Source organism: Rhinopithecus bieti, unplaced genomic scaffold, assembly GCF_001698545.2.
Source record: "Rhinopithecus bieti isolate Rb0 unplaced genomic scaffold, ASM169854v2 scaffold_15769, whole genome shotgun sequence".
In the NCBI taxonomy this organism is placed as follows: domain Eukaryota; kingdom Metazoa; phylum Chordata; class Mammalia; order Primates; family Cercopithecidae; genus Rhinopithecus; species Rhinopithecus bieti.
Genome location: NW_016809129.1, coordinates 2,469,948 through 2,481,877, shown reverse-complemented (window position 1 = coordinate 2,481,877; position 11,930 = coordinate 2,469,948). Strand labels below are relative to the sequence as shown.

General features: G+C 42.9%; 1 protein-coding gene and 1 pseudogene across 1 annotated transcript in view; one reads left to right on the top strand and one right to left on the bottom strand.

Moving 5' to 3' along the window:
• The window catches only part of AEBP2 (AE binding protein 2), an 81,250-nt gene that overhangs the window by 16,264 nt on the left and 53,056 nt on the right, over nucleotides 1-11,930 (top strand). Inside the window, exon 2 of the mRNA XM_017888627.1 lies at nucleotides 8,907-9,114. Within this exon, the coding sequence (XP_017744116.1) occupies nucleotides 8,907-9,114 (208 nt within the window). The remainder of the gene's footprint in view (nucleotides 1-8,906; nucleotides 9,115-11,930) is intronic.
• Nucleotides 1,531-3,682, bottom strand: LOC108539714 (putative elongation factor 1-alpha-like 3; annotated as a pseudogene).

Here is an 11,930-nt window from a genome sequence, read left to right as displayed (position 1 = left end):
TTTTTTTTTTTTGAGACGGAGTCTCACTCTGTCACCCAGGCTGGAGTGCAGTGGCCAGATCTCAGCTCACTGCAAGCTCCGCCTCCCAGGTTCACGCCATTCTCCTGCCTCAGCCTCCCGAGTAGCTGGGACTACAGGCGCCCGCCACCTCGCCCGGCTAGTTTTTTGTATTTTAGTAGAGACGGGGTTTCACCGTGTTAGCCAGGATGGTCTCGATCTCCTGACCTCGTGATCCACCCGTCTCGGCCTCCCAAAGTGCTGGGATTACAGGCTTGAGCCACCGCGCCCGGCCTGTTGTTTTTTTTTGAGATAGAATCTTGCTCTGTCATCCAGGCTGTAGTACAGTGGCACAGTCATAGCTCACTGCGGCCTTGGACTTCTAGCAATCCTCCCACCTTAGCCTCCTGTGTAGCCGGGATTACAGGCACGTACCAACATGCCCAGCTAATTTTTTTCTTTTTCTTTTTAGAGACAGGCTCTTGTTATGTTGCCCAAGTTGCTCTTGAAGTTCCAGCCTCTAGAAATCCTTCCGCTCCAGCCTCCCAAGTTGCTGGGATTGTAGGCTTGAGCCACTGCGCCTGGCAGAAGTCGTATTTCAATAGCCCTTTAAGAAAATTGTGTTGCTGTTTGGTAATAAGACAACACTTGGCAAGTGGTAGTTTCTTAAAGATTACTTGCAATGTGTAATCAGAAACCATATTAGTGAACTCTTCTCAGTTACTTTAAGATCATAGTTTTGTCCTTCTCAGTCATGGTAACATAAGCATCCATGTATTGTTTCCTATGCTCATGCACCTTGGCGTTTAGCAAACTGATCTTTATAACTTTCTCAATATTGGCAATGTTCAGAATCAGCCCTGGTCACGTCCACCAAGCGGACACTTGCCTGGAAGTAATTTGAGTCTCAAAGATGGGGCTGTTCTGGATGTATGAGTGAGATAGGCTTCGAATTTCCAAATGACACTGTTTTTATAAAATCATGCAGTTGGTCGCTCTAGCTGTTGGGTGGAAAACTGGTCTGCTAGATAGTTTCTAAACTAAGGGAAAAGAGAAAAAGAGAATGTTGTTGATGTTGAAAATATCTCAGGTTGCTCCCTAAATATTCCATTGGCATCTCTAACAACGTGTGTGTAGGTGTGTTTTAAACTTAAAAATTCGGTTTACCATTTTACCGTATGAAACAATTTCTTAGATGGTTTGGTCAGTTTCAGTTGGGTAACGATACTAGTCAAAGAGATTTTTTTTTCTCATTAAACTTTTTTAATGGGTCTCAAAATTCCATGACAAATTTTGGTCAAGTTGTTTCCATTAAAAGTACTGATTTTAAAACTAATAACTTAAAACTGCCACTTGCAAAAAAGAAAACCAAAGTGGTCCGCAAAACATTCTCCTTTCCTCTGAAGGTTTTACAATGCATTGTTATAACCAGTCTTTTACTACTAAACTTAAATGGCCAATTGAAACAAACAGTTCTGGGACTGTTCTTCCACCACTGATTAAGACCAGGGTGGCAGATATTAGGGATAATATTCATTTAACCTTTTGAACTTTCTGGGCGGATTTGGTGACCTTGCCCAAGCAGCCTTCTTGTTCACTGCTTTGATGACATCCACCACAACAGTCTGTCTCATATCATGAACAGCAAAGCGACCCAGAGGTGGATAGTCTGAGGAGCACTCAACATACGTGGGCTTGCCAGGATCCATATCAACAATGGCAGCATCACCAGAGTTCAAGAAGTTAGGGCCATCTTCCAGCTTTTCACCAGAACAGCGATCAATCTTTTCCTTCAGCTTGGCAAACTTGCATGCAGTGTGAGCCATGTGGCAATCCAGTACAGGGGCAGAGCCAGCACTTATTTGGCCTGGATGGTTCAGGATAATCACCTGTGTAGGGAAGCCAGTTGCTTCCATTGGTGGGTCGTTTTTGCTGTCACCAGCATCGTTGCTGTGATGAACATCCTTGACAGACACATTCTTGACATTGAAGCCCATATTGTCTCCAGGAAGAGCTTTCCTCAAAGCTTCATGGTGCATTTCGATAGATTTTACTTCAGTTGTAACATTGACTGGAGCAAAGGTGACCACCATACCAGGTTTGAGAACACCAGTCTCCACTCAGCCAACAGGAACAGTACCAATACCACCACTTTCTGTAGACATCCTGGAGAGGCAGGCAAAGGGGCTTGTTAGTTGGACGAGTTGGTGGTAGGATGCAGTCCAGAGCCTCAGGCAGCGTGGTTCCACTGGTATTGCCATCCTTACGGGTGGTTTTCCATCCCTTGAACCAAGGCATTTGGCTCCCACATGTTGTCACCATTCCAGCCAGAAATTGGCACAAATGCTACTGTGTTGGGGTTGTAGCCAATTTTCTTAATGTAAGTGCCGACTTCCTTAACAGTTTCCTCATATCTCTTCTGGCTGTAGGGTGGCTCAGTGGAATCCATTTTGTTAACAATAACTATGAGTTGTTTCATCCCCAGTGTGTAAGCCAGAAGGGCATGCTCCTAGGTTTGTCCTTTCTTGGGGATACCGGCTTCAAATTCACCAACACCAGCAGCAACAATCAGGACAGCACAGTCAGCCTGAAATGTCCCTGTAACCATGTTTTTGATGAAGTCTCTGTGTTCTGGGCCATCAGTGATACTCACGTAGTACTTGCTGGTCTCAGATTTCCACAGGGAGATATCAGTGGTGATACCACATTCACACTCAGCTTTCAGTTTATCCAAGACCCAAGCCTACTTGAAAGAACATTTTCCCACCTCAGCAGCCTCCTTCTCAGATTTTTCAGTGCTGCTTTTGTCGATGCTACCACATTTGTAGTTCAGATGGCCAGTAGTGGTGAACTTGTCTGAATCTACGTGTCCAATGAAATCAATGTTGATATGAGTCTTTTCCCGTTTTGGCTTTTAGGGGTAGTTATCACAACACCTGTGTTCTGGCGGCAAACCCGTTGTGGGAAAAAAAAAAAAAAGCTAGTCAGAGAGATCTTTTTGGTTCCTACTGCTCAAAATGTCACAGCAGCATCAGGTGGGCACTTGTTAGACATGCTTTATCTCAGGACCTACCCTAAACCTACTGAATCAGAATCTGCAGTTAATAAGGGCCCTTTTGATTTATATATACATGAACGTTTGAGAAATACTGCTTTAGATTAAGCTATCTGCATAGTGTGAGTGTATTGTCTGGCTTAGGTATTCTTCCAAATATCAGGCTGTATAGGTCTTCACGTTTCATGAAATCAGTAAATGTTCATTGAAAAGGGGAATTAACTGTGTGAAAAAATTTAACATCTATATGGTCCTAGAAATACTGTAAATTTAGGTGAGTTGTCTCTTGTTATGTAACGTTTTATAGGAGGAAAGGCACTGCTTCTTGTGAATCCCTGTCTACCTCAGGGTCCTGTCACAATCAGAAGTTACCTGTCATTTGTGTTTTCTGTCCTCTACTGTTGCATCAGGTCTGTTGCCTTCATCATGAGAATGGAGAGGACCACTGGTGGTAGCATGGGTGTGGGGCCAAAAGGGAGCCTGGAGTCTTAGGATTGGATATTTCGTAGAAGTGGGAGGAGCCTAAGAGGGGTGAAGCAGAACTTCCTTTGGCCCTTATCAGCTTAGGGGAGACTGTGTGTGTGGGATGTCTTGAGTGTCCCAGGACCTGCCTCTCACCTTGTCTACCATTGTATTCACAGCTTAGTCCCCAGTGGTAGGCAAAGCTCATGCTCTTAACATTTGTATTATGCTGTCTTTATCAGGAGCTACATACACATGAAGTATTGTTTCAAGTATGTGATATCACGCACAGCCTCAACAATGCTTACTCTTCCCAGATTTTGGACTTTTTTATACGGTTCCTTTTCTTTGGTAAAGGTAATGAGCAAAAGTACATGAAGTACTATGTAGATAGATTCCATAATGATGTTTCACAGGTGTATAAATCTCTCTTAACCTTACTTTGTCCAGTTAAAAAAATTGATTTGATGTTCAACTAATTTTGGACTTTTTAATAAAAGCAGTATAGGTACAACATGGTTAAAATGGTATAAAAAGGGTGTATACAGTGAAAGATAAGTTTTTCTCCCACTCATCCCTTCCCCTAAATATTCACTAGGTTTCATTTATCTTTCTGTGCCCTTGGAGACTAGCTATATCTCTGTCTCCCTCCCCCACTTAGGTATGCAAATTGGAACATTACTACCCTGCACTTGTGTTTATTTTACTTAACTATACCTTGCAGATTGTTCCATGATAGTTCATTGAGTTTTTTTTTTTTTTTTTTTTTTGAGACGGAGTCTGGCTCTGTCGCCTGGGCTGGAGTACAGTGGCCGGATCTCAGCTCACTGCAAGCTCTGCCTCCCGGGTTCACGCCATTCTCCTGCCTCAGCCTCCCAAGTAGCTGGGACTACAGGTGCCCACCACCTCGCCCGGCTAGTTTTTTGTATTTTAGTAGAGACGAGGTTTCACTGTGTTAGCCAGGATGGTCTCGATCTCCTGACCTCGTGATCCGCCCGTCTCGGCCTCCCAAAGTGCTGGGATTACAGGCTTGAGCCACCGCGCCCGGCCTAGTTCATTGAGTTTTATTACTTTTCCTGAGATTGTTTATAAATTGGTTATGATTGGTTGTTCACTTAGAATTATTAGTATTTGCCTTGGAGTTAAATTAGTATGGTTTATGTAAGTATGTGCTTTACAGTCCAATGTTTTAAAATATATAAAGCAAGTGATAGGGAAAATAGGTGACCATTTCAGGATTAAGGACCTCATGAAACTTGAAATTTCCTTTTTTTTGAGACGTAGTCTCTCCCTGTTGCCCAGGCTGGAGTGCAGTGGTGCTTTCTTGGCTCACTGCAAGCTCTGCCTTCTGGGTTCACACCATTCTCCTGCCGCAGCCTCCGGAGTAGCTGGGACTACAGGCGCCCGCCACCACCCCTGGCTAATTTTTTCTATTTTTAGTAGAGATGGGGTTTTACCGTGTCAGTCAGGATGGTCTTGATCTCCTGACCTCGTGATCCGCCCTCCTTGGCCTCCCAAAGTGCTGGGGTTACAGGTGTGAGCCACCGCCCAGCCAAGGGAAACTTGAAATTTCTAGGGTTTAAATAAAATTTGTATTTTGGTATACAAAACCACCATACCCAAGGTTAGTCCTGCAACAACAAACAGTATATGCATATTCAGATATTCAAGAACTTATTCACATTTGAGAGTTTTACAGAGATTACAGAGTTTTAGAATGAAGCCTTAGAGATGCAATTTAGAATCTTATGTTGACTAGGCAGGTAAATATATATTTATTGCGTTTAACTAACTAGGTAGATAGGTGAGCTTAGATACTAGAATAGCCTTTAAAGGAAAACCCGAGACATTTTTCATATCTGAAGCATCCTACAAAATATCTGCTTTTAAAATGGATATGTTTCTCGCGTGGGTAACAATACAAGACTCCGCCTCTACAAAAAAAAAAAAAAAATTAGCTGGGTGCAGTGGATTATGCCTGTAGTCCCAGTACTTTGGGAGGTCAAGGCAGGAGGATTGCTTGAGCCCAGCCTGGGCAACATAAAGAGACCTCGTGTTTACAGAAATTTAAAAAATTTAGTTGACCATAGTGGTGCACACCTGTAGGCCCAGCTACTCAAGAGGCTGAGGTAGGAGGATCACTTGAGCCTGGTAGGTCAAAGTTACAATGAGCCGTGTTAGCACCACTGCACTATAGGCGTGGCAACGGAGTGAGGATTCTGCCTTAACGTCCCCCTAACCCCTCACAGTGGGTATATTTGATGTTAGACACAGATCATTATAAAGCTTACGTAAGCTAACAAAATTCATGTAAATTTTCTCCAGTGTGAGTGAATGGGTTGTATTGGTATATAGGTGAATGTTCTCTTTAGTTTTTGAGACAGAGTCTTGCTCTGTCACCCAGGCTGGAGTGCAGTGGTATTATCTTGGCTCACTGCAGCCTTCTTCTCCCAGGTTCAAGCAATTCTCTGCCTCAGCCTCCTGAGTAGCTGGGACTACAGGCGTGTGCCACCACGCCCAGCTAATTTTTGTATTTTTAGTAGAGATGTGGTCTTGACCAGGCTGGTCTTGAACTCCTGACCATGTGATTCACCCACCTTCAGCCTCCCAGAGTGCTGGGATTATAGGCGTGAGCCCCCGCACCCAGCCTGAATGTCGGTTTTTTTTTTTTGTTTGTTTGAGATGGAGTCTAGCTCTGTCACCCAGGCTGGAGTGCAGTGGCACATCTCTGCTCACTGCAATCTCCGCCTCCTGGGTTCACGCCATTCTCCTGCCTCAGCCTCCCGAGTAGCTGGGACTGCAGGCACACACCACCATGCCTGGCTAATTTTTTGTATTTTTAGTAGAGACGGACTTTCACCATGTTAGCTAGGATGATCTCGATCTCCTGATCTTGTGATCTGCCCGTTGCAGTCTCCCAAAGTGCTGGGATTATAGGCATGAGCCACTGTGACCTGCCTGAATTTTTTTTTTTTTTGAGACGGAGTCTCGCTTTGTCGCCCAGGCTGGAGTGCAGTGGCCGGATCTCAGCACACTGTAAGCTCCGCCTCCCGGGTTCACGCCATTCTCCTGCCTCAGCCTCCGGAGTAGCTGGGACTACAGGCGCCTGCCACCTCGCCCGGCTAGTTTTTTTTTTGTATTTTTTAGTAGAGACGGGGTTTCACTGTGTTAGCCAGGATGGTCTTGATCTCCTGACCTCGTGATCCGCCCGTCTCGGCCTCCCAAAGTGCTGGGATTACAGGCTTGAGCCACCGCGCCCGGCCTGAATGTTCTTTTTTTTAAGAAGGTATATGCTGTGGTTGACTGTCATGATGCCTGCAACTTTGAAATGATTCAGGGAGGCCGGGCGCGGTGGCTCAAGCCTGTAATCCCAGCACTTTGGGAGGCCGAGACGGGTGGATCACGAGGTCAGGAGATCGAGACCATCCTGGCTAACACAGTGAAACCCCGTCTCTACTTAAAAAATACAAAAAACTAGCCGGGCGAGGTGGCCTGCGCCTGTAGTCCCAGCTACTCGGGAGGCTGAGGCAGGAGAATGGCGTAAACCCGGGAGGCGGAGCTTGTAGTGAGCTGAGATCCGGCCACTGCGCTCTAACCTGGGTGACAGAGAGAGACTCCGTCTCAAAAAAAAAAAAAAAGAAAAAATAAGAAATGATTCAGAGAAACAGATTACAGATAGCAAATACGGTAAAAATGTTAATTGAATTCAGATTTAGCTTATATTTTGTGTCTTTGAAATTTTCCATGATAAAAACTTGGCAGGAGGGAAGCATACTTCTTTAAAGTTAATATAATTTTAACAACTTGACTTGTGTTATTTCTTAAATTACAAGCAGATACACACCTTTTCACAGAGTTAGTGTGAAAAAATTCTTTCCCTTTCCCCTTTTATTTGAAGGGTCTTTTTTTTTTTTTTTTTTTTTTTTTTTTTTTTGAGACGGAGTCTTGCTCTGCCACCCAGGCTGGAGTGCAGTGACCGGATCTCAGCTCACTGCAAGCTCCCCCTCCCGGGTTCACGCCATTCTCCTGCCTCAGCCTCCCGAGTAGCTGGGACTACAGGCGCCCGCCTCGTCGCCCGGCTAGTTTTTTGTATTTTTAAGTAGAGACAGGGTTTCACCGTATTAGCCAGGATGGTCTCGATCTCCTGACCTCGTGATCCGCCCGTCTCGGCCTCCCAAAGTGCTGGGATTACAGGCTTGAGCCACCGCGCCCGGCCGATTGAAGTGACTTTCATGTAATTTATTTATTGAGAAGATTTTGAAAAAAGAAAATTAAGTGAATTGCTTTTAAAATTAAGGAAAAGTATGGTACATTTTATTAAGATGTGAATTTTTGATCATTTTGACCACTAATAATATGATTTTTTTTAATAAATAAAAGAGTTACTACTATGTAATACTTTATTTTATTTTTTGAGACAGAGTTTTGCTCTTGTTGACCAGGCTGGAGTGCAGTGGTGCGATCTCCACTCACTCCAACCTCTGCCTCCGGGGTTCAAGAGATTCTCCTGCCTCAGCCTCCTGAGTAGCTGGGATTACCGGCACTTGCCGCCACACCCGGCTAATTTTTTGTATTTTTAGTAGCAATGGGGTTTCGCCATGTTGAGCAGGCTGATCTCGAACTCCTGGCCTCAGGTAATCCACCCGCCTCGGCCTCCCAAAGTGCTGGGATTACAGGAGTGATCCACCACGTCCAGCCATATGTAATACTTTAGTAAATAAAAATTAAAAGGGATTGATTGACATTTTCAGTCTTGTTTTTATGGCTAGAGATGAGTTAAAAAAATAAAATAAAATTTTAGGGCCAGGAAAAGGTTTTTTATTTGGACTTTAGAAAATCAGAGACCAGTTTTCTCTCTTCTGCTTTTTTATTTAGCAGAGAAAATACTGCAAAATCTCCCCAGTTCTTTGATATGAAAAGGAGTAGGATGTGGCAGCAGTTATATTTTCAGATTAATGATTAGAAGAAATTTCAGGTCAACAAGTGATTTGCAGAGCCATAAAGATAATCCTTTGATTATGTATTATTTACAGCTGGAAACTCTTACTTTCTCATGCTTCTTTGAACTGTGGAAGGGATGAGATGTGATAAGCTGTGTGTGGGTGTGGGTGTGGTTTGTTTTCTGTAAGATATAGTATTGAGTTCATGCCTGCCAAAAGTTGCTTAAATTATTCCATATCTGATTTTGAGGTACTGTCGTGTTTCTGTCTTGATTTGTACTTCATTGCCAACTAATTAATATCAAAGCATTGTTGTTTTCTAATGGAGAATATGGTTACTATGCTTTGCTCACATGGAGCAGAATGTCAAGTGGTAATCTTAAGTATTTATAAGATCATATTCATGTTAGTATATTTCTAGGAATAACACAGCCTTTTTTCTTCTTTTGTAGCATAAGCAGTACTATAATGGATGTAGACAGCACAATTTCCAGTGGGCGTTCAACTCCAGCAATGATGAATGGACAAGGAAGCACTACTTCTTCAAGCAAAAATATTGCCTATAATTGTTGTTGGGACCAGTGCCAGGCTTGCTTCAACTCTAGCCCAGATCTGGCAGATCACATCCGTTCCATACATGTAGATGGTCAGCGAGGAGGGGTTGGTTTTGTCATTTCTTTTTTTCACTCCCTGTTTTCGTTAGTTTTATTATAATTGCTAGTTAGGCTTTTTTGCTGCAAGTAATTTGGGATTATTTTTACAAAGGCATAATTTTTTCAAGTGAATTTTTAATAATTATTTCCATATACTTGATAGAGTCAAATAAAAATAGGGTATGTGTTGGATTTTAGTTTGCTTTTAGCTACGTTATTTTGAAGAAATTAGACTTATAAAAATATAGTAGGTGACAGTATTATAAATGAATACAGTGTATTCCAGGGTTCTGATGTTTTGAGTTGAGAACATTTAGAAATAGCACTGTCTTGGTTTTCTTTGTTAGAGGATCCTAAATTATTCCTGATGCTTAAATTAACTGGGGAGACTATTGGTACCAGGATTAGTATATGCAATTCTATTAAATGACAACCTGAACTCATTATTTGTGAGTGAGAGTTGATCATCTTTCCCAGAACTGATTTAGATGGAAAGTTCTGATTCGTCAGTATTGACCTATATCCTTTCAGGAATACATTTAATTGTGTCAGTTCATGTAACTTCTATTAGGTACTGAATAAAGAGCTAAGCAAATGGGTAAGCCAAAAGTAATGTGGCAGAATATTAATTTATACATTGTTTCAGCTTTACCTAGATTTTTGTTGAATAGTTATCACACTTAGTGCATTTTTCAGAAATTAATGTCACAGTGTAAGGGCAAGTAATTTATTAACATTAGGCCCCACATTTCTTATCAGCCCGCCATCACTACTGAAGAACAGATAACTAACACAGTAAAAACCATCATGGTTTAAGTTAGTGGATAACTGTTTCCAAGGTTCTGTTGATACTTAAGAGTATAGTATTGATCTTTTTTTTTTTTTGAACATCCAACCAAGTCAACATTTCTAACATTTTAAGCAGTGATGTCATACTTGAATTTTTTTTTTTTTTTTTTTGAGATTGAGTCTTGCTGTGTTGCCCAGGCTGGAGTGCAGTGGCGTGATCTTGGCTCACGACAGCCTCTGCCTCCTGGGTTCAAGTGATTCTCCTGCCTTAACCTCCTGAGTAGCTGGGATTACAGGTGCTCGCCACCATGCCTGGCTAATTTTTGTTTGTATTTTTAGTAGAGATGGGGTTTTGCCATGTTGGCTAGGCTGGTCTCGAACTCGTGAACTCAAGTGATCCACCTGCCTTGGCCTCCCAGAGTGCTAGGATTACAGGCATGAGTCACTGTATGTGGCCGAAATTTCTTTTAAGACATATTTTTGGCCGGGTGCGGTGGCTCAAGCCTGTAATCCCAGCACTTTGGGAGGCCGAGACGGGTGGATCACGAGGTCAGGAGATCGAGACCATCCTGGCTAACACAGTGAAACCCCGTCTCTACTAAAAAATACAAAAAACTAGCCGGGCGAGGTGGCGGGCGCCTGTAGTCCCAGCTACTTGGGAGGCTGAGGCAGGAGAATGGCGTGAACCTGGGAGGCGGAGCTTGCAGTGTGCTGAGATCCGGCCACTGCACTCCAGCCTGGGCAACAGAGCGAGACTCCGTCTCAAAAAAAAAGACATATTTTTCCCTGTCACAATATATTATAATGTGTCAGCAGTCTTTTGATTACTCAAACTTGATAAGTAAACACTTGTACATTTGCCTTCAAATTTGTCAAGAATTTGTCTCAGACTTCTTGTTAGAGTTAATAGGTATGATGTCTGAGTAACCAGTAAAATGTTATACTTACCTATGATTTGTTAATTAACTGTGTCCCTCATACGGTATTTTCAGTGTAAAACCCAGGTCAGTGGTTAGGCTACTTTGGTAACCCAGTCTTCTCCCCCAAGCCATATGTCAGATACTTAGAGTGAAATATCTTAGCAAGTTTGTTTTCTGGCTTTTGTAGATCTGCTTTTTGTAAGCCAGTGCTTGATGTCACTTGGTATCTACCATTTTTGAGCATCATGGCATGATACTTTTTTGTCACTTGACTTAGCAACTGTATATAGAATCATGAGCTATTTGGAAGATCACTGGGCTTCTCTTAGTAGATGTGGGAGCGGGAGAATTTCACATTTCTGAGTCTTGGAATCCCGCAGGTTGAGTTGGCATACAGCCTGATGAGAATTTCAGCCCTTTCCAGATTTTTAGAAAAAATATAATTACAATCTGATTTTTGTTTTTTAAAAAATTAATTTTTTTTTTTTTGAGACAGAGTTTGGTTCTCGTTGCCCAGTCTGGAGTGCAGTGTTGTGGTCTCAGCTCACTGCAACCTCTGCCTCCCGGGTTCAGGTGATTCTCCTGCCTCAGCCTCCCTAGTATCTGGGATTACAGGCGTGAGCCACCATGCCCGGCTAATTTTTTTTGTATTTTTGGTAGAGACGGGATTTCACTATGTTGGCCAGGCTGGTCTCGAACTCCTGACCTCAGGTGGTCCACCCGCCTTGGCCTCCCAAAATGCTGGGATTACAAGTGTGAGCCACCGCACCCGGCCAAGACTGATTTTTAAAATAAATATGTCATGTAATCACAGTAACTATATACATGTACCTTGCTGATATTATAGAATTAGACATGAAATGTTGGCGTTTGTCCCGTAAGTGTAATATTGAAATGAAAAATCTCCCATGTCATTTCTTGATCCCTTATTCAAAATATCACTTGATTACCAATAATAAGATTCTGTAGCTGATTTTAAGAGTAATGCTGGCCGGGCGCGGTGGCTCAAGCCTGTAATCCCAGCACTTTGGGAGGCCGAGACGGGCGGATCATGAGGTCAGGAGATCGAGACCATCCTGGCTAATACGGTGAAACCCCGTCTCTACTAAAAAAT